The following is a 23508-nucleotide window of genomic DNA, read 5'->3' as shown; positions in this document are numbered from 1 at the left end:
CCCTTTGGATGTGTTGAACAGTAATTTTAATAGAATCATAAAAATCTTCAATTTCCTCTGTAGATTTAACCAATGCCAAGAGCAGTAAAAGAGTTATGCCTCTGTCTCGTATGTAAGGTCTGTGATTATTTCAGCATCTCAGTTTTGCAGGCCTTTTATCCATAAATCCTAAACCTTTGCCTAGAAATGCCTTCAAATAAGGACAGTTCAAGCTGTCTGTCCTTACTTGTTTCTTTGAAGATGCTAGAGCTGGGAGCTACAAGTTGAAAACAACAGGGAGGGATGGAAATATCCAGATGCCAACGTGCTTTATCTTTTGACTTCTGTGAATATTCAGTTCTGTGAATTAAACAAGGGCACTGGAAAGTTACTTAAATATGTATCAGATACTGATACATGGCTGGATTTTAAACGTGAGAAATTGAAAACCCTCAAAGTGATTTTATGAAAAACAGTCAAATGACAGAAAACAGTTGGGAGAGCAAAGACGCAATCTCAGCTTAAAACAGTCTATCAGCAACTGCCACCTGCCCAGAACTTCCCAGCTTCCCCATATCCCAGATTGTCCACTCAGGAGTTACCTGCAATTTTCTGCAGTAAACTTCATGCTTTCATGGTTTGAAAGAGGAATCATTTGTTCTGACCGAGTGCCTTCAGAAATTATAAGTTGTACAAAGGAATATAGTTCACAGAATCATAGAATGGCTTGGGTTGGAAGGAATCCCAAGGATCATCAAGTTCCAACCCCCCTGCCACAGACAGGGCCACCAGCCTCCAGATCTGGCACCAGGGCCCCATCCAACCTGGTCTTGAACATCTCCATGGATGGAGCCTGGGCAGCTGTGCCAGCACCTCACCACTCTCTCTGTGAAGAACTTTCCCTGATATCCCATCTAAACATTCTCTCCCTGAGCTTAAAACCATTTCCTCTTATCCTAACACTGTCTACCCGAGTAAAAAGTTGGTTTTTTTATAATCCCCTTTTAAATACTGGAAGGCCACAATGAGGCCTCCTCGTAGCCTTCAATTTCATTAAAATTATTTTCATTTTTAAATTATTCTGCATTCAGATTGTGGTCAAGATGTAACTGTTTGGACAGGGATGATTTGATAAGCACTTCATAACCACCTATATATTTTTAACAATGATATCTGGGAAGGAAAGTTTCCAGCAAAAGCAGCTCTGCTGTTTCTTAGGAGAAAACAGACAGAATATAGCTCTGGCCATATAAAAAAAAATAGTAATCATAAAATAAATAATAAAATAAAATATTCCAGCCAGCTCCAGAGCTTCTGGGTTTTGAAATATGACAGAGGCCATATTTTGGGTATAGGACAGTCAATTTGCTGTTTTTAAGAATATGTACTCAAACATGGCTAAAACAGATACTTCATCTTACACAGGTTCAGTCTACTCATTAAGGTTTAAAAATGCAACTTCGTAGAATCATAGAATCACAGAATCACAGAATGGTTTGGGTTGAAAGGAAATTTGAAGTCCATCCAGACCAACTCCCTGCCACAGGCTGGGTGCCCGCCACCAACTCAGGCTGCCCAGGGCCCCATCCAATCCAGCCTTGAGCACCTCCAGGGAGGGGACACCCACAGCTCTCTGGGCAGCAGTGTCATGGCCTTGCCACTCTCCAAGTCAAGAATTTTCTGAAAACTTTTGAAACTATGGAAATGTAGCTCCGGTCCTAGTTTGAAGGAGCAGAAATGGAGTCTCAGACTCTTTTTCTGGCAGATACTGAGATACTGCCCTGAAAAAAAAAAAGAAGAAAAAAAAAGAAGAAAAAAAGAAGAAGAAAAAAAGAAGAAGAAAAAAAGAAGAAGAAAAAAAGAAGAAGAAAAAGAAGAAGAAAAAGAAAAGAAAAAAAGAAGAAGAAAAAAAGAAGAAGAAAAAAAGAAGAAGAAAAAAAGAAGAAGAAAAAAAGAAGAAGAAAAAAAGAAGAAGAAAAAAAGAAGAAGAAAAAAAGAAGAAGAAAAAAAGAAGAAGAAAAAAAGAAGAAGAAAAAAAGAAGAAGAAAAAAAGAAGAAGAAAAAAAGAAGAAGAAAAAAAGAAGAAGAAAAAAAGAAGAAGAAAAAAAAGGGTTTATTGGGCATTTAGCCATCTGTTTCACATGTATCTGGGGGCAAGCCTTTCACAGATGACCACTGGTAGGTCATCCTATTTTTTCACATGCCTTATTTCAGACACCAGCTGTACGATTCCCATGGATCTTTGCTATGAACACATAAAACACCATAAAATACTAAAGGCTTTGAAATAGAGGATCATCATCATCTTATCTTGGTGCCTTTTTGACACAGAACTGTCTGACTCCATTCAGTATCTTTACGATAGATCTAATAATGACTTTTTACAAGGCCGTTGTGAACAGAAATTGAGTAGTTTGGAGGAATTGTTAAGATACCATAACAATGAAAAGGACAGTTACTAAACAAAGCCAGAGGCCACGATTAATCATGGAACTGAAATACCTGTGATCACATCATCTGAGAGAGTTCAGCAGGAAGCAAAAAAAAATCAGCATCAAACTGAGATTTCAGGAAAACCTTTAATTATGGGACTTCCTAACTTTAAGTACTTGCTTTACCCTTAATCTTCACACACTGCAGGACTTTTCAGTGTGCTCGTATATTAGCCACGCAACACATACTCTCCAAATTTACAACATTCTGATCTAAAACGGCCTCAAAATCTGGAAATTATTGATGTGATATGATTACATGCTTACCTGTTGACTTCTTTTCTAATTATGGACTAACATTTTAATTTCTTAAGAATTCCCTTTAATGTTTTGTAAGGAAAGCATAGATTTTGTAAGAGATTTTGATAGGACAAGAGGTAATGAATTTAAGGTGCACCAGGGGAGGTTCAGGTTGGATGTTAGGAAAATCTTTTTCTCCAAAAGAATGGTCAGGTGCTGGAACAGGCTGCCCAAGGAGGTGGTGGAGTCACCATCCCTGGAGATTTTCAGGAAAAGGGTGGATGTCACACTCAGTGACATGGTCTACAGTAGTCACAGGCATGGGCTGATGGTTGGACTAGGAGATCTTAGAGATCTTTCCAACCTTAATGAGTCTATGATACAATTGCACATGCTCACATAAACATTAGCTGCATCCACCCGTACCCCACCTCATTTATTTAGTGAGGCTTTTCCACTTAAATATCAATAATCCTATGAGGATAACCCATAAAAACTATCTGGATCTCTTTTTTTTTATTTATTTATTTTTTTCAGGTGCCACACATATAATGTCAGTAGGACATAATGCTTTGGGCTCAGAAAATGTTGAACTGTGTTTCTGAAGCAGGGCCTGGTTAACACATCAGTTATGGTTACTTGCAAGTCACATTTCAATATCCAGCTTTTCAGGCTGTGTGTTTTTGCAGTTGTAACTTTCCACCTCCCCCGCACTGATTTAAGTGATGTTATTCTTGGCTAATAGTAATTGTGAGAAAATTGAATTCCATCTGTTTCCACCAAAAGCAGAAAATAGAATGTGAGAATCAATAGAAGACTGCACTTGTTATACATATTTGTCACAATCGGCAGCTTTGCTAAGGAAATATGTCCACAGGTATGATCTGCAAAATAAATAGCAAGTGCCAGCATCTGATCACCAGCTGGCTTATCTAAAAGCCAAAGCCACTTCTGACAGCTACAGATCACGTACATTGCATGGCCCTTCCAGGCCTGTTCCACGTGGAAGACATCTTTCACTGGGCATGTGAGAATTTTAATACACATATAGATCTGTCTGTGCAATTATCAAAGTTCTAGCATTGTATTTGGTTGTTTCTCAATCTTACATGACCATTTTCTCTTACTCATACTAATTACTCAATATCCCTTGTAATTTCAAACATAGTTGCTGTACATCATCACAGATGCCTATATGACTAATATCAGCATCATTTCAGGTTTTCTCCCCAGCTAATGTTGTCAGAACTGAAATCTCTGTAACAGCTCTTGGTGAATTCACTGTCACAGCTGTCTCATTCATTGTCATAAGCAAACCATTAGGAGGCAAACAAACAGCACTTTAATAAGTCCTAGCAAGCCCGTGCTTCATGCATGGGCAGAGGACCAGTCATTCTTCAAGTTCATATTCCACCTACCTAGTAGGGTATGCCAGTGTCATAGGGCACACCAGTGTGTTATCTGCGTGCTGTTATTGAAATCATAAACTGGGTGGATCATTTCAGGAGTCCTTCAGCAAGAGCTGCTGGATTCCTTGCATAGTGTGATTAAGGTATGCTTTACCACAGTTTGCAACACCTTTTCCTAATTCTATTAAAATGTCTGTGACACAGCATATTTTTGCAGATTGCACTGTGGCACGGACAGTTTCTTCTCAGCATCAAGAAAACCCAGTTCAGTGATGGTAGCAGAGCATCTCCTCTAAGCACCATCTTCCTACCTTAGTGGACAGTACAATCTCTGCAGCCTGTCCCATCCCCAGTCCCCAGATAAAGCCCAGTTCTGGAGCACAGCGAGGTAGGACCCATCCTTCCATCAAACTGGTTGCTCTGCAGCTTGTGATCTCCTTAGCAAGATATAAACCTCACCTTCAGTTTGGTGGCACAGAGCAAAGCTGGGCTCACCTGCACCCACTACCACCAGGAGAAGGACCAAGGCCACCCTCACTTCAAAAAGTTCACTTCAAAGAGTCTTAAATAATCTCATCATGAAATCCTTCTTGGGAGATTCCAACTGATCATAGAATCATGGAATCATAGAATCATCTAGGTTGGAAAAGACCTTCAAGATCTCAATGTCCAACCTTTAACCTGAGCTACTGAGTCCCAGCACTAAACCATATATCTTGTGCCACATCCACACGTCTCTTAAATATCTCCAGAGATGGGGACCCCACCAGTTTCCTGGACAGACTGTTCCAATAACTGAACACTCTCTGTGGGGAAGTTATCCTAATATCTAACAAAATCCTACTAATAAACTAAGCACAATATTTGAGGTGCAATCTCACCAGTGGCTCACACAAGGGGCTGGCCACACTATTTCTGATGCAGGCCAGGATGATGTTGGCCTGAAGCCTAACAATTGCTTTGGCAGGTGCACAGCTCCTGAGTAATGTGGTGAGAAGTGAAGACTTTGCCTGCCCAGACCTGAAAAAAGAGCCTGATCTTTCATTTCCAGCTAGTTTCTTTAATGTCTGAGCACTCCAAAAATTCCATAATAAGGTAAAAGTGATGAGACTATCCAGAAAAGTGTGCCTTTCCTACTCCAAGTTCCATTTGATACACTTTTATCATATCAGCTGGCAGCAAGATGAAGTTCTTACATTGGTCTGTGCTGTCTACTGGGAAAATAATAAGCCATAGTTCCACAGTACAGTGAGAGATATAAGTAAATAATTTTTTCAAGTCCTACTTTTCAAAATATAGAGGTCTTGAAAATGTTTACATTTTCTAGTGCATTTCTAGCAGGAAATAGCTTAAAAATGAGGACAACGTGTGGCTCTAGTCAAGTTAAAAGTATTGGGAAATGGAATACACTGGATAAAGAAAAGCCCATCAGTTAAATGCCAGTGATTGGATACTTCTAAGCTTGCTTGGGTTTCTTTTTTTAAAGAAGAAAAAAAAAAAGCCCCAAAAAACAAAAAACAGTGAAATAAATCATATCTGAAAGGAAAATTATGGTCTCTTGTTCTAAAAGCATGAGTCAACTGAAGTAAGATCTGAAGGTAAAAGCTGTGGCAGAGTCATATCCTGTATTAATCAAGCAGATAGATAGGGAGAGATGTACCGTACTGACCAGATAATCATCTGCTTCCTGTACACAGAGGCAAGATGTCCTAACCACACATACTCTAGCACAGTCTGAAACCTAAACCAAACCCCACAAAAAATATAGCCAATATCTAGCTTGAGAACAAGCCTCATTTCAAGCTGAGCATGTGAGCCCCTACAGCCCAACAGAAAGGTAAAGTTCATAGCATGGCAAAAACAAAGCCACATCCTCTGCATATTAGGCACAGAAAAGCTTAATACACATACATATGCATAGTTGAGTGCATGCACACAGATGATGAACAGTGAATTATATCCACAATAGAGGCATAGAGAGGAGATTTAGATTAGATGTCAGGTGGAAATTTTTCACTCAGAGGGCAGTGAGGCCCTGGTGCAGGCTGCCCAGAGAAGCTGTGGACACCCCATTCCTGGAGGTGTTCAAGGTGAGGTTGGATGGGGCCCTGGGCAGCCTGATCTGGTGCCTGATTTAGTGGTTGGCAACTGTGCTTACTGCGGTGGGGTTGGAATCATAGAATGTTCTTGGATTGGAAGAGAATTCAAAGATTCAAGCTGATTTTTAGAGATCCTCAAGGAAGAAACCCCTCAAAGGAGGGAGACTCAAAAAAGGAAAAATAGGTTCTGCTTCTTTGTGCAGTTAAAGCTTAATTTCTATTTATTTATTTATTTATTTACTTATTTTTGCTTCAGCATCTTCTACTTCCATTTGCCTACATCCCCAGTCCAGTTTGAGGAGATATTTAACCTTTCTTACTGCAGTCAGAAGTCCCTGGCATCCACTGCATCACAGCAGTGGAATGCCAGATCTGAATTAGTCACTATATAAACAATTTGAATATTTGTCTATCTATCTATATTATTATATTATTATATATTATATTGTTTATCTATCTATATTATAGAATATTTGTCTATCTATCTAAAGATTAAATTATCTATATAAGACTAATGACATACATGTAGATGACCCTGTTCATTTTAAGGGTGTTGGACAAGATGAACTTTAAAAGTCCATTCCAACTCAAATGATTCTATGGCAGGGTGTGGTCAACACACTGGAGGAATGAGAATGCCATCCAGAGGGGCCTAGACAGGCTTGAGTAGTGGGCCAAGGAGAACCTCATGAGGTTCAACAAATTCAAGTGCAAGGTTTTGCACCTGGGTCAAAGCAACATCCACTATCAATACAAGCTGGGGATGAAAGGATTGAGTACAGCCCTGCTGAAAAGGACCTGGGGTTACTGGTGGGTGGGAAGCTGGACGTGAGCTAGAAATGTGTCCTCACAGTCCAGAAAGCCAACAGTATCCCGGACTGTGACTGAAGATGCATGACCAGCACGTCAAAGGAGGTGATCCTGCCCCTCTACTCTGGACTGGTGGGGCCTCAGTTGGAGTATTGCATCTAGATGCAAAGTCCTCAGTACAGGAGAGATATAGACCTGTTCGAGTGCATCCAGAGGAGGGCCACAAAAATGATCTAAGGAATGGAATACCTCTCCTATGAGGACAGACTGAGAGAGCTGGGGCTGTTCATCCTGGAGAAGACTCCAAAGTGACCTGGTAGCAGCCTTTCACTATGTAAAGGAGAGCTATAGGAAAGAAGGGGATGGACTCTTCAGCAGGGTCTGTTCTGACAGGACAAGAGGAAATGTTTTCAAGCTCAAAGAGGTTAGATTTAGGTTGGATATAAGGAAAAGGTCTTTTACAGTGAGAGTGGTGAGGCACTGGCACAGATTGCCCAGAGATGTGGTGGATGCCACATACCTGGAGATTTTCAAGGTGAGGCTGGATCAGACCCTGGGCAACCTGATCTAGCTGTGATGTCCCTGTTCACTGCAGGGGAGTTGGACTAGATGACCTTAAAATGTTCCTTCCAACTCTGAGGATTCTATGGTTCTATATATAATGATATTAAAAATGCTCCAAAATGGAGGTGTGCTGGTTCATAAGGTCACAATTCAAAACAATTTCTTTCTGGCACTTTGTAGCCTTGTGAAGATGAGCCCTGACTTGGCACCCATGATAGTGTTGCTCAAGTCTCTCAAGCTGAATTAATTAAAAAGTCATGCTCCAGAAATTTTAATGATAAAAGTGTTAACACTGCACCAAGCAGTCACAGTGATGGTGACTGATGGACCATACTGCTAAATTAAACAAAAGTGGAATAGATATAGAAAAATGACCAAGAAGGTGGAATATTCCTAATTGCTATGGGAAAGACTTTTGGTTTAGAAAAGCAAGGGCTTGGCACTCAGCACCTTTTGAAAGCTTCATTAGACAGCTTGCACCTACAAACCATTTTCAGAAGTGCTGCCCACAACATCAACAGCTGAACAGATGAACAGATCTCCCTGCACAAGAAGCTCCGCTTGCTCTGGGAAAGCACCTTTCAAAGTGCATTCTGCTGCTTCAGTCTTTTTCAGCACATGTAAGGGAAACCAATCACAAAGCTAACACCAATAATGAACTTCATATAAACATGATATCTACAATGTTCAGCTTATCTGTGAAAGTCCATGCTGTTCTGTGTGGGTGAGTGCCCTGAGCAAAGCATCTCTATCTTTGAGTAATTTCAGAAGAACAAAACTGCTTCCAGCTCGTTCTTGCGAGAGTATCTTAGCAAACAGCTTAGCCACAAAATATTTCCCTTATTGTGATATCTACCAACTGTGCAATTCACAGAAATCCTAGATTTCAAAGGGGAAATGTAGCAGACAGTTTGTTAAATGCAAGTTACTGAAGTGGGAAATTTTACATATATACATATATTTTACTATCCTTCACCAATACAGTGTACAACTGAAGACACATACCATCAAGTTCACTGGAGGTACGGAAAAACTCACAGTTCTGGAGTTAATCATTAATATTGTGGGGTTACATGGAGGTACTTTTAAGATTGCCACAGCACGTGGGAAATTCCCATGTGCATTCCCTGCAGGTTTTCAAGAAATAGCCTTTTCTATTTGGCTCAGATTCTTTTGTAATTGTTTACATAAATTGAATATGAAGTATCAAGGTCAGATATTTTCCAGAAAGCCAAGGAAAACTATTTGCTGCTCTGCTGCTTGAGAAAACACCAGAACAATTCCAGTATTAGTCAGTCTCCTTTTCTTCTTCTTGCTTCATGTGGTTCTACACTATATGGCACAAAACAAAAAACTCCAATCTCTTAAAAGGCTGCAATCTGTCAGATGCAGAAATCCCAAACCAAGAGAGGTAGCAATAACTTTAACCTCACATACTCAAAACAAAGCTATTTGCCTTCATTTTATTTTACAGATATCAGCGCATGCTGCAGTGTCAGCCCAGTTCCCAGCTCTGGGAAAAAATTGTATGAATGTTGCTGAAGTCAATTATAATTGTTTGTTTTGAAGGGAGCCCTATCTCCCAGATAACATTGCTGTTGGAGAGGATAGCCAACAACAACCCTGACACAAAGGGAGTCACATCATACTGGAGCCATCCCTTCCTCTCCCTCCCAGTTTCTCAAGGAAACTCTGGGTTTTCCCCTTGGTTATCTCAGTGGGAGTTCTGAATCTGACTAGTTGGGAAATCTATCTTTTTTGACACACAAAACACTTACTGATTTCCCAGATGAATTATAATGTTAATTTCTCCTTGGCAAGATTTTTTTTTTTTTTTCCCTCAAATTAATAAAGGACCAAATTCCTAAAGTCAAACCTAAATTCCTAAAATCAGTATCTCTGCTGATATATTTTCCCTCCATGATAGATCATGATCATGCCTAATCCAAAGGGCTTTGGAAGTGTTAATGAGACATATGTAACTGGTAAAGTCATCTAGCCCTTCAGCTGTTTTGGGAAGGGAAACCCATTTCCATCCTAGCCCATACATGGGTTAGAAACCTAGTACAAGATACCATAACCTTGATTCCTAAGATGCATTTTGACACTGACATCAATGGACGTTTCAAGACTAAGGTAGCATAATATAAGCCAAAAATGTCAGATTTCTTTCAGGCAGGGAAGATCCTTATGACCAACTCCCATGAGAACACGCCACAAATTCTGCATCGCAGTTAACTGAAGCTTAACCATAGCCGGCTCTGCTGACCTGCTCTCATGCACAGACATTTGCACTGCCCAAGATATTTCAGCTGACATGGGCAGTTGGAGGCCAGCACAGAGGATTAGAAAATATTTATAGCCAATATGTATTTTTAACATTTGCCTTTCACCTCCTCTTTCCCATATTTAAAATTTAGCACTCCTCAAGCTACCAGAGATTGGCAAAGATGCTGAAACTCCTCTAGTCCATACACACTCAGACATTAGATCCAAGATGGGACATTAAACAAAGGCTTTCAATAAAGGCTTCTGAAACTCTTTGCAGCCATGGATAATGCACCTCTTGCACAACAAATATTAGGATAAGGGAACACAGCCACAGAAATTGAGTCAGCATAATTTAGGCCAATGCTTTCAGGAAAGACACAGACCAGTTAGTTTGAGTCCAGAGGAAAACAACAAAAATGAGGAAAGGTTTAAACCCCATATATTATAAGGAAAGATTAAAAGGATGGGATTTGTTTAGTCTAGGAAGGAGAAAGCTGTGAGGAATCCTGATAGCAGTCTCCAAACAAATGGACTTGTAGCTGCAGAGTAAAGGAAATAACCAACCCTCTGGGACCCTGACAAGAGGCAGTGGTGTCACACCAGCAGCGAGAGGGACACAAGCAAGGCAGTAGGAAAGACATAATGTTAGGCAGAGATAAGACCTGAAAGCATTTCCTAGGGAGGTTGTGGGACCTCTGTCAGTGGAGGTTTTTGAAAACATGTGAGGCAAACATATGTCAGGAGTGGTTAGTGTGAAGCCAATCCTGTCTGAGTGAGGAGATGGCCTGGGTGACCTCCTGAGAGCTCTCCCAGCCCTGTTTTCAATTATTCTGTTCTTCCTTTCTTAAGATGTGTGGAGCAGTGTCTAATTGCTTGTCACAACTCATTTACAAAAAGCAATTGTCTTACAAAACTCCATCAGGATGCCCTGAGATGGCACAATAGAAGAAAACACTGAATCTTACCTCCTCACTGTATATGGCTGCCTTGACATCTCCAAGTCCATTGTCCACTCCTCTTTTTCCTCTGGCTGTCACATGTTGGTTCCAATAGCTCTAAGAGCACACTTGGAAACTCTGGTAAAAAATAAGCCTCTGTCTCAATGAATAATTAAAAACAAAACTCCAGATGTATTTAGAAATAGAAAACATGGGTAACTAATGCTGTAATTGATGGTAAGACATGGAGAAGCACACAGACTACATATATCCTCCAGTCATGTACTGCTCACTAAGATAAGCAAATACACAAATTAATGCAGAAATTTGGTTTTGATGAGCCAAGAAACATCTCTGGAAAAAATGTACATTTACTGCTCATCTATATACCCCTTCCAGCTCAGTAATTCAGCTGCAAAACTGCAGGGATGTTTTTAAGGTTTTAGTTTCATTCTATTGGGAACCAAGTAGGTAAGAATCATTGCAGAGCTGAGCACAGATTTACATATCAAGTGTTTGCCTGAAGATCTTCCCCAGGCTTGGCTGGCCATGGCAGGGCCCAGCTAAAAACTCTCAAGTCTTGCTTGCCCACAGTTGCCATCACAAGGACTCATGAGCATGCTTTATCAAACATTTTATGCAGGCCTGGAGCACTTGGTAAAAAGTAAAAAAAAAAAAAAAAGACAAAACCAACAAAGTACAACAAAAGCATTTTAGAATGTTTTTCACTACTTCCTCCTACCTAAAAATGTTCCTCTGTTTTTGATAGGCTGTGACGCTTTCAGAAACTTGCACAATCTGAAGCCCTTCTTATTGCAGGTTCACTTTTTTTTTGTTTGTTTTTTCTGAACATCATTTTTCAGAAATTCAGCTAGAAATTCAAAAAGTATTTCTTTTACATCAGTAAGCTATAGTACAGAGACTATTAAAACTATCAGAGACATCCATGCTGTCATTTGGGCTGACCATCTGAATAATATCCCTTTTTATTTCTCTTCTTCAGGTTTTTGATACTTCAAAACTCCATTTGTTTGGACACATGATGAGTTCAACAGACAGTATTCTCTCATTTATAAACTTTTGAAGATCAAAGACTGGTTCTTACCTTTGAAACTGTCCACTTCAAAATTTACCTTCCAATTTTTTTTTCAATATCCTGGGTTTCTATGCAACCTTTATAAGCTTCTATGCTTGACCCACTTGAGCTCATTTCCTACCTTTATCTCGTCATCAATTAAATGCAGCTGATGTCTGTCAGCAGTATGATGCCTCTCTTTGCTCAGTCACAAAAGTTGTCCCACTGGAAACCTGCAAAGCAAAAGCAGGAAAGAGGGAAAGGTTAAAATAGGGTGCAGCAAGCAATGTTCTCCAGCATCTTTTCTGTATGTTGTTTTGCCTTTTCTCCTCTGTCAGAAAAGAGCTTTGAACTGTACCATAAAGTTTTCCAGAGAATCATATAATTATAGAATTACTTGGGTTGGAAGGGACCTCACAGATCATCCAGTTCCAACCCCCTGCTGTGGCAGGGTTACCAACCACTAGATGAGGCACTGGATCAGGTTGCCCAGGGTCCCATCTAAGCCTGCCTTGAAAATCATCTTGATTTCAGGAGGGTGGAAACAAACAAGAAGGAAACAGTTTTCCACACTGATTTCAACTCCAACTGAAAATCTTTTCTGAAGTTCTGTCAGACCTGTTGCAGGATAACAGTTACTTCAGTGTATCTCTGACCCAGCCCATCACAGTGGGATTCTTTTTCAGCCGGAGAGGGATCTTGCACGATGACAAAGCTTACATTTAGTCATCCATAACTTGAGGAAGCAGCCTGTGAAGCTCAGTGTGTTTCTGTTGTTTTAAGCGGACTGCTATTTAAACAATTTTTTTTTTTTTAATCACTATACATAAAGAATGATGGGAATATTTTAAAACAATGAAAGGATATGTTTTGATGATAAGTCATCAGCTCTAGAGTCAAAAGTGCTGCTATCCAATAATCCTAATTACAAGTAATAACTTCTTTCTCCTTGGAATGGTGAATTTCAATTCACTGCAGATTCATAGCAATTTAACAATATGCCTGACAGCAGGAACAAGAGAAGAGCCACGTCTATTTAGACAGCATAAAGCAGCACTTGCTTAACAACAGTGTTTTGTGGCTGATGGAACCACTGGGAGAACTCAGCAGGGCTGTTTTTTTAGGGGAAAGACAGATATAAGTAAATTCATTTGGGCATGACAAGCCGATTATGAATGCAACAGCAACACAATTATCTGCCTTCAAAAGACAATACGGAAGATGTGCTTCTTCCATCATGTGAATCTATTAAAAATAAATAAACAATCCAAGTGAAACAGGCCTGAGGGCTTCAGTGTTATCCTACTGAGAGAGATCGCTTCCAGAGACCTTCTACAAGGGCAGGAGTCCCTCAGCTCGGCTGCAGAGGACACAGCCCCAATGCCAGGAGGAGCTCTTCTCTGAATAATTAGGCAACAAAAACTGTGAAAAGCTTTGGGATCCCGAGTCCCTCGTCCCCATCCTTCACAGTAAATAGAGGGTAAGTGATCATCTTTGAAAGAAAACAACCTTCCCCTCCACCCTCCTCTTCAGAGAACGGCAAAGGGAATAAGAGAGCATCTGAATTCTTACGGCTCTCATGGCACAATGTTGCAGCAATGCGTGCCTGGAGGATTACAGGGCAGTAATAGTTTCTCTTTGTGTTGCTTTGCTCTGAGGATGCTGTATGGATTGCTCTTCTCCCAGCTCCCAGAGCAAATTACCTCCCGCAGCCTGCGAGTCATTTCATCAGGCAGTTCTGGGATGTCCTGGTACAGAGACCCAGCACTGAAGTCCTTGAGGAGCACGAGGACATGATACCTGCAAGCCTTTGTGCACATGTCAAGATGTGCACATGTCAAGATGTTTTTGCAATTCATGAATACAGAACTGCATTAAAATAATAATAATAATAATAATAATAATAATAATAATAACTGGAAAGAAAAAAAGCTTTACTGTTTCTTCTCAGTCAGGGAAAGAGGAGGGGAGGAAATATCCTCACCAACACATCAAGGATTTTCTCTGTTCTTACTCCAGCTCCACCACCTCCCTATCATGCTCTCAACTAAGGAGCACCAGCTGCCGTTTCAACCAGGATCACAACTGTGACACCAGGCACAGCAAGCAAAATACCAGACCATTATGGAACCAGATTTGGCAATGTTTTTTGCTCCAGTTTCTCCCTTGAAATTAAAGTCTCATGTGTCAGTGGTCACACTGTTGGAACCAGAAGCCCTCTCCTCCTCCAGCCTGGATTCTTCCGTTCCAAGCTGACAGTACGGCTCGTTGCCATCCTGCACGTGGTTCCCAACAGCAGTAGAGCTGAATGCTGGAAAACTGTTGTTGTTTTTTTCCTACCCTCAGTACTAGACATCAAACTGAATTCAATCCATAACTCAGAAGGTTCTTCTCACAGCTTTTTCTGGAAATATGACAGTTATAGAATTCCATTATTTCCTGTCGTGATTATTTCCTGTGATGACTTTGAAAGCACATTTAGAAAACACAGTTGGCTACATAATTTCTTTTATAAAACATGGAATAATCTTGTCTTTGGGGATGGGAGCACAGGGGTTTCTGAGGCAGGTTTCGGTCTAAGCAATAACAATATTTGAAAAATAATTAAATTCTGCTTCCCACAGTATTTCATAGAATCACAGAATAGAATCATAGAATCATTAAGGTTGGAAGAAACCACTAAGATCACCTAATCCAACCATCAATTCACTTCAATTTAGCCATACTTTCTTAGACTTTTTGCCATGAGGAAAGAGTACACAGGTGCCCCTACCATCGCATTTCCTACCATGTAACACCAGTGATGCCTTACAAGAACCCCTCCTGAAGCCAAAACAAACATACATCTTAAAAGGGCAGCACAGGCACCACTCTTACAAATGGGTGATAGTCCCTCCCTAGGAATGTAGTAAAAGCTTGCACAACTTTTTCAGATGCTTGACAAGACATCTTACTCTTGGAAGGCTGATGTCAGAAAGGATGTGAGTAAAGGGATGTTTCTATGGCAGGCTTAGCCTGAGCTCTGCCCAAATGCTGTTCCTACTCTTATCCTCTCAAGTTTGACATAAAATATGTTGTACAAAGTCCTGCTGTGCCTCCAGCCCCTTCTCTCCTGTCTATTGAGGTGAGATGGATCCCAGGTTCCACTGGAGCACGAGCTGGAAACCAGAGTTGGACAAATACTGCTGTCCTCAACTCTCAATTTTATATTATTTTTAAAAACCACATTTTTATTGCCAAAAGTGTTGAAACTTGGATAGGGCTAGCAAACTGAAAATATACAAAAATCATTCTGGTCAGTCACAGTACTTCATCTCCATGTTTTTGAAAGAAAAAAAAAATCAGTAAAATTCCAACATTTTATTTCTTTTTTCTTTCTGTAAGGCATTTGGCAGTTTCAAAATATCACTTTTGAAATGTCAGTGTCTTTCAATCAGACCAATCTGCAAAGCTTAGCCATTCCTGCCAGTACTTTTCACTTCAAATAATCAACATTTTCTGATGAAATAATATTTAAGTTAAAAAAACAACAACAACAACAACACAATGTACAAAACATATCTCTGGTCAATTCTGATAACCTTGCAGATCACACTGATCACAATGCAGTGGAGATGGAGATGGACATCAACTGTACTTTCAGCCAGCTGAGAATACTGGAAGATGACTTTGAGGCCATTGCAGCCCTGATGAGTTCAAATAAGGTGCTCAATAAAATAACCAAGCTAGTTATGTTTCAGTTTTCTCTTCCACAAATTACAGAGCATAAAAAAAAAGCTGGTTCTTAAGATGGCAGCTTGAGAGATCAAGTGAAAACTTCTTTTATCATAAAGTTATAGAATTGATTGAGTTGGAAGAGACTTAAAGGCCATCTGTCAACTCCCCTGCAGTGAACAGGAACACCTACAGCTCCATCAGGTGCTCAGAGCCCCATCCAGCCTGACCTTGAGTGTCTCCAAGGATGGGGCTTCTACATCTGAAGGCAACCTGTGCCAGTGCCTCACCATCCTTACTGTAAGAAACTTCTTCCTTATATCCAATCTAAATCTCCCCTCTCTCAATTTGAAATCATCTCCCCTTGTCCTGTCACAACAGACCAATCATTTTTGAAACACATAGGCACTGGCAGGTATTAATCTTAGGTATTTTAACTGTCTTTCTGTTGAAAGACAAGGTTTTCTTAAAAAGAGTTTCTTCAGAAAAACAAGCTTTCATGTTCACCCTCCTGTACTCTCCACCTCACCCTGACCTGGACCTCAGGCAGCTCTGGCTCCCAGCCCATAGCATGTTTCTGCTTTGGAGGGAGAGACATCCTCCTTTGCTGCTGCCAAAACTAAAAGCGGTTTCTGATACTAATTCAGGTTCTTGGAAGAGTGCATTATTCCCATTTGCAGCTGATTGTCAGGTTGGAGATTCACGATGGAAAACGATTCCAAAAGCACACAAGAGGCACAGATGCGCAAATGTAGCAAGCCTATCTCTCCGGAAAAAATGCTGTTCTGACTCCAGACTATCCACAGACAGGGGATGACACCCTGAAAGCATCTTTACAAATGTTAATAGTGCAGGATAATCACTCAAGATGGGTGGCAAACAGATCAGAGATCTGTACACCTGGAGAGCATCACCCGAGAGAGAATGCTCTACAGCACATGTACAGAGTGCACACAGTGCCTGGGCTCTCTGCACCTCCACCTTAAGCCTTACTGTAAGTGTGTGTTTATCTTCAGGCATAAAGATTTTTAAAGTGCTTTCATTGGCTTGCACTGGGAGGTAGATGGCAGGATTAATAGCTGTTCTTCAAAGCTATAAACTGCATGGTGTGTTTTCTCAGACTTTGAGCCATGAGTTACTACTGTAATTAAATCCAGAAGGAGAGGCCATAATAGCATTCTGACTTGATTTCCAGTGGCAGAGCATTGATTAAGAGAGCTACATAATAAATGAGAGGCATTTCGGAATCGCTCTGTTGATGTTATCTGTAATTTTTTTATAATTAGAAAAGCCTAAAGAAAATTGTATATTATAATTACATGCATTATTAATCCTACTCTGTTATAATATGAATTCATCTATGATTACAGGTTGCAGCAAGCTTTTGGTAATTTTTTTAAGAGGTCCAGTGATTTGGCTTACAAAGCCTCTGTAAACAACAGATAAATTGGATCATATTATTTAAAACTAATGCAACACCAGAGAAAGTTCAAGTTGATAACTTGGAAATCCAAAAACAAAGAGTTTAGGGGTAGTCATTTTCCTGTTTAAAATCTGTGGCTCAATGAAGAAAGCATTCAAAAAGCAAAATAGTTTTTATGCAGTCCTTCACGCAGAAGTCTTAAAAAATTGAATCTGAAAGGAGTTTAGCAGGATATTTAATGATTAAAATAACAATTTGTTCTTCATTCAGCTGCTTTGGAGTAACCCTGAGCACAAGGGTACCTGAATAAAGTTGCATTTTCCTATCCTATGTGACAGTGTACTGTAAAATACATAATTTCAACTCTCTCCACTTAGATAAGGAGAGAATTAAGAGAAGGTACATGGAGATTCTTAATTTAGTGAGAAAAGTGACTGCAACACACATGAAAACCTGCATTTCCAGAGAAAGCAGAAGCTCTCCAAAGTCAGGCTAGTTAGGACATCCTCTCCATCATATTAATAACCTGTTACTCTTACAAGTAGTCCCAATGGATTCAGATGGATTGAGTTTTCCTATAAGTCTGTAGATGGTTCACCATTTGGACCAAACGTTATTTTCTTCAGGTCTGATTTACTACTAATTTATTTTGTTTGATGTTATAGATAAGGCCCAAGCACCCCTATTCTTTTTGCAATTGTATATGCCAAAAATTTTAGAGAGATGGTTGAAAGTCTAGTTTTGGAAACATTGGAAGAATTGTAATGTGAAAATTAAATGTTAAGGAATAACTACACTGTACCTTTCTTCAGCTCTTTGCTATTCACAGTTCAATTACAGGTCCAAAACCAGCAGGACAAGTGGTAAGGTGCACTGAAAGCCCATTAAGCACTTGAGGGTTAGAACAGCATCTCCAGGACTCCATGTGCTCACAACAGGTAGATCTCACGCAGTACTTCAGATTAATATTTTTGATGGATATTTGGGTGAACTTAGCCATATCTGCTAATGTCTGTTTCACACATTAATTACTTCAGTGGAAAACTCAGTATTCAAATGAAACAAGACATTTTTTCCAAATAGTAAAGCCACAGGAAAGTCTTTTGTCACTCTCATGAATATAGACATAACAGAAACCATTTGTAGTTAGCCACAGACCTTTTCTGAAACATCAGTGATGATAATATGAAGCTGCCAAAGCACAGAAATGGGAAGTAGAAGCACAAAAGAGGCAATTCTCTCATTTCTGACCCACAATGTCAGTAATCACCCAACCTTAACGAGAACAGCCATTGTGCAAAAAGGATCCCAGGATCACTGCCTTTGAGAACTGAAATCCACGTGCCAAGACCACCTACACCACAGGACCACCCGTTGCCATCCCTTGCCAGCCAGAACCATACAACTTTCATTTGGCTCATGAAAATCAGGTTACATTAATGCCTGGTAAAGACCATTTGGAGAATTGTTAAAAAGAGGGTCTGAACACGTTCCAGTCAGTGAATGTTGATTCTGGCAGACACAAACTGAGTCATGCCTCGTCCCACACTGAGCTGTTGCGCTGTGGTCTGGGGCTCACTCCAGATGGTTACAGATGCTTCCGAATGGGGACCAGCTGGTTAATGTTTTCTTGCCTTGGTTACATGCAAGATAAAACCATTTACGTCATGGTTACTTTTGATAGAAAGTGGTTTAGGCTTAATAAAGTGTGTTTTTCAGCTGGAAACAAAAGGGTTATTCTGGCAGGTTGCAGGCTTGCAAAACATGGAAATGTTTTGCAAGTTTGCCTATGATTTAAAAGGTTGACTTAACTCTCTTCAGAGCTGAAAATGCCTCAAGTGGTGCTGTCACATTAAATGCATTCATTGTCTTGTTCACTTCTTAGCTGCGTTTTGCCATAACACATGCTGACTGGCAACCAGCTTTGATTCCAATACTTCTGGAGAGACTCCAACCTAAAAAAGAATTAGCCACCATCTGAATTTTGTCCTCATCGCTTTTTCATGGCATTTGGTGATGTTTACCTCAAAGAACAGATTCTTCTAGCCCAAACTGTTGTAGGCAAGAGATTTTTGTCTTTAATTTTTCTAATTTGTGATAAATAAAAGGACTGACGAAGGAACATGTTGAAAAAAATCTTCTTGGCCCTATTGTCCAGAATTAGAACAGAGCAGAGGTTCACCGAGATGAAACAACACTGATTCTGTCTAATCAGGGAAGTGGTAATGTATCTGATCTTACCTTAGAAAATTGCATAGGAGATCTCAAATCCAGAATATATTTGACTTTTATGTTTATTATAAAGAACAGATATCTTCTGCCAGGGAAGGCCTTCAGTTTTTCCCTCTGTAGTGGGAAGAATTTACTTTTGCCTGATCTGTCAGATCCCATTTTATCAAACCTTCTCTATACAGGATTCCCATCCAAAAGTTTTGAAGCATGGAGTACTTCATGGATTGACTGGATTAACCAGTCAGATTTTCTTTCTTAATTCATGCTACTATTTAAAAAGTATTAATTACTTAATAATCATTTTAAAGGTTAAATATTAATATTTTCCTTGCTTCTCCACAAACAAAACAGGTTTTTCATACACTATAATACTTCTTACACCCCTTTGACAAGGCAGTCAAGACGCACAGCATATGCGAGATTCTATTTTTTTTCTATATTCATCCTTGATGAATCTAGATTTGCATATTTGAACACTGAGACTGATAAAAACAGGTTTGTTATGAGCACAGAGAACAGAAACCACAATAACATACAGATCATTTCAATAAGAAGAAAAGATTTCTTCTGAAATGTTGTCATTGACTACAGCATAAAAATAACCGGACTATTTTACTCATGTTAAGAAACATTTTTTACTGGTACTCTAAAGTATGGAAGTGCAATATAAACTGTGTACATATTCTTTTCCCATTAACTGTTTATTATTTTAAAAAAATCTTTAACTACGAGAGTAATTTGATTCCTTGTGCCAACATCTCTACAAAATGATTGACTCTACTAGTAAATGCATTGCCCCTTTATGGAAATCTGTATCCCTTACTGCTCTGGGAATGAGACTGATAGGGAGATTCAGGACCGTCTTGTACAGCACACCAGCAATTATTGCTGGAACAAGAACTCATTTTATACAAAGCTGTATTTATCCTTAGCTTGAAATGACACTGCTCCAAATTATCCATGTGACTCTATAGAGACTACATGCAGTTAACTCATTAACACTGCAGTCTCCAGATGGGCAAAGACAGGTTACATGTTTTATACATTTAATGAAGAGTTAAATACTGCGGCCCCTTTAAATTTTATCTAAATATCTTCTAACAGAGCTAAGAGGTCACTGTGATCTCTGTTAGCGTACTTACAAATTCTGTACTGCCTTTGACAGCAACCCATGGGTTGGTTTGTTTTTAAAGGCACTGTCATACTTGCCAAATATAGTTGGCCATATTATTTATCCTCTGAGTTTGAATAAACTGCTTAATGTTTAAGCTTCAGATGTGGCTAATACTTATGGTTCATCTATTTGTGGTTGAATTTTAGTTGGGTACCTAGTGTTTGAAGCAAGATCAGGCCTGATAGATTGTGCTGTGACACAAAATTCCTTCTAAAAGTCTGTGAAAGCAGAAAGGGAGGGGAGGGGAGCGGAGGGGAGGGGAGGGGGGACAAAAAATAAACATTTACTAAAGATAGAACAGAATAAGGATATTAAAAGAGGGACCATCTACAGATGTTGGGGTTTTTATTCCAGGGAGGACTGGAGCATGGTACAAATCTGCTATCTAGAGAGTTTCCCAATTCCCATAGCAAATTACTATACCAACGAAGCAGTGCCATGCAGGAAGGAACTGTGTCTGTAAGCAGACTGTTGTATCATTCAAGGCCAACATCAGTTAAGCTGTGTTCTCAGATGGTGCTCCATTGCCTTAATTAAGCCTTTTTCCAAAAGCAAACACACAGAATTTAAGCTCATCATTTGCTATAGCAGCCTATGTTGCTCCATCATTGGTACAGTCTGTAAACACGCACGGAAAAATGCAACATAGCAAGATTCAGTGCTCAGAATCTGAGGACGAGTCAAATCAAACTAATCATCATCATTATAAACACGTGTCCTCAAACAGCTGGAACAAGTTTCCCAGTCATGTGGTGAATTCTGCCTCCTTCTGCACCCTGGTGAAGACAAACACTGCTCTGAAATCAAACAGAAGCAGTGGAGAAAAGATGCACTGGGTGAGGGTCGATGGCCAGGGCTGTGATTTTTCATGATCTGATGATATGCTTTGGACCAAAACACCATGAATCTAAATATTTTCAAGTGTTGTGATTTTGATTAATTCGTCCCCCTCCTGCTTTATGACGGCTTTCAGCAATTCGCAGGACTCTTACCTTTTATGTCTCCTAAGAGAAGGCTGCCATTTCACAGAGAAAAATGCATGAGGCAATTTGCTTGTGTGTTATTAAAGCCTCTCTGCTTGTAGACGGATGCACACTCATATGTTGCCATGTTAACTGGAGTTATATGAAACATGGCCTCATTACTCATTAGAAGCTCCTGGAATAAAGAGATTACTTCAGCAGCTCAATACAATTCTTTTGGTACATCCCATCTGCATTGCTTTCTGACTCAAACAGTCCTATTGTGAATGTGAAGATCAGAGAGAAAGAAAAAGGAAACTGGTGTCTTGTTTAACTTTCAGCCTAATGCCAATACTCTTCTTACTGGAAGACAGAATAATCAAGGACCCAAAGTAAATTAATTCTCTATTCAAACATTCCTATCAGAAATTATGTATGGCAGAGTTCCCTGAAAATCATCAGCATATGGAGAATTTCTTCAGAGATTTACAGCTCCCCAGGCTGTCTCCAAGAAAGACAACATATTTAGAGAAGAGGGTAGCAAGCAGGAGAGGTAGAGTGATTAACAGCATCATGTTGCCTTAACTGAAAATGTACATCCAAATCATGGCATTCTTGATCAGCTGGAGCCAAGCTCTCCTGGAGCTGGGTCTGACAAGTGCCCTCCCCCCACTCACCTCCAGTATTTAATTGAACATAAGTGAGAAGCAATAAACCAACTGAATTATGCTAAACACTCCCCTTTCAGGAAGCAGATAATGGCTCGGCCAGGAGAATTTCTCCCAGTAAATCACTTACATCTCTAGATTTGCACAGAGCCATCGAACAGTAACCCTGTCAGGAATGAAAGACACCTGTACTCGAAGGCAGTATGGGTTTATGTCATTTCTGAGAGATACTTGTCCAATGTATTCCTAAAGATCCTTCAGTCATGGGAACTTCACAACCTCTCCAATGAATCTATTCCAATGCTTTATTGTCCTTACCCTTCAAGAGGTTTCCTAACACCTGGTTTAAATTTCCCTTACATTAATTCAAGCACATCATTGTTTCTTCTAGCCACCACAAATACTCTTTGAAATGACTTTTTATGTACTGGAAAGCCTTGCTTCACTGTTTCTTTTCCACCACTATATAATCAAATATCCTTCCACTTTTGCTCATAGGTTACAAAAAAAAAAAAAAAAAAAAAAAAGCCCATAGCTGTTATTAGAAGAGAAGAATGAATTCTGTCCTGGTCATCCACAACTCTCTTCAAATCTCACTGATCAAACCTGGACATCATATTCCCACGCTGAGCAGAGCACATTCCTGATGGAACCTGACAGTGGGATGTTTGACTTTCTCACAACAGCACACCACTGTCTAATCACAGCTAATTTTTCAACCTTTTAATGTAAAGATATTCCTCTGGAGAACTACTTTCTAGTCATTTTTTTTCCCAGCCTATTTACATAGTGAAATGTTTCTGCCTAACAGTACTTTGAGCTTTTTCCTTGATGAATTTAGCCTCATTTTTCAGACATTTCTTCAATTCATGACACAAATTTAACTCCTCTTTCCAACATGCTTGCAGTTCTTTTCAGCTCTAGATTTGTGCAAAGTTATGACGCAGACTTCCAGCTGAATGTCCTATGTCATTAATGAAACACCACACAGAACAGATTTCAGGATCGACAACATGGGAATCCTGTACAGTACTTCATAGAATCATAAAATCCTTAGAGTTGGAAGGAACCTTTAAAGGTCATCTAACCCGACTCACCTACGGCTTGATCAGGTTGCTCAGAGCCCCATCCAGCCTGACCTTGGATGTCCCAAGGCATGGGGCATCCACCACCACCTCTGGAAACCTGAGCCAGTGCCTCACCCACCTTATAGTAAAAAAACTTCTTCCTTATATTCAATCTAAATCTCCCTTCTTTTAGTTTGAAACCACTTCCCCCTGTATTATCACAACAGACTCTGATAAAGAGCTTGTCCCCTTCTTTCTTATAGCCTCCCTTCAGATTCTGAAAGGTTACTCTCACGTCTGCCCAGAGCCTTTGTTTTGATTTTTTTTTCCCTCAAAACTGTTGTTAACCAGCCTGGACTATAATTCCCAAGATACACTGGGAAAAAAATAT

The 23508-nt window shown here is 39.8% G+C and overlaps 1 protein-coding gene across 15 annotated transcripts in view; it reads right to left on the bottom strand.

The window, feature by feature from the left end:
• Positions 1–23508, bottom strand: part of LOC104910903 (uncharacterized) — a 117825-nt gene that overhangs the window by 75422 nt on the left and 18895 nt on the right. For all 15 annotated transcript variants that reach the window (XR_014883246.1, XR_014883248.1, XR_014883247.1 and 12 more), the window contains exons 5-7: positions 12020–12110; positions 11545–11673; positions 10830–10940 (exon numbers count right to left, since the gene is read on the bottom strand). Coding sequence is in view for 3 of the 15 variants with exons in the window: in XM_085223654.1 (XP_085079780.1) it covers positions 10830–10870 (41 nt within the window). In the remaining 12 variants the exon portion in view is untranslated. The remainder of the gene's footprint in view (positions 1–10829; positions 10941–11544; positions 11674–12019; positions 12111–23508) is intronic.

The sequence above is a fragment of the Meleagris gallopavo genome, chromosome 4 (assembly GCF_905368555.1).
Source record: "Meleagris gallopavo chromosome 4, MGAL_WU_HG_1.1, whole genome shotgun sequence".
Taxonomy (NCBI): Eukaryota; Metazoa; Chordata; class Aves; order Galliformes; family Phasianidae; genus Meleagris; species Meleagris gallopavo.
The sequence above is the reverse complement of the archived record's forward strand: the minus strand, read 5'-3'. Positions and strand labels throughout refer to the sequence as shown.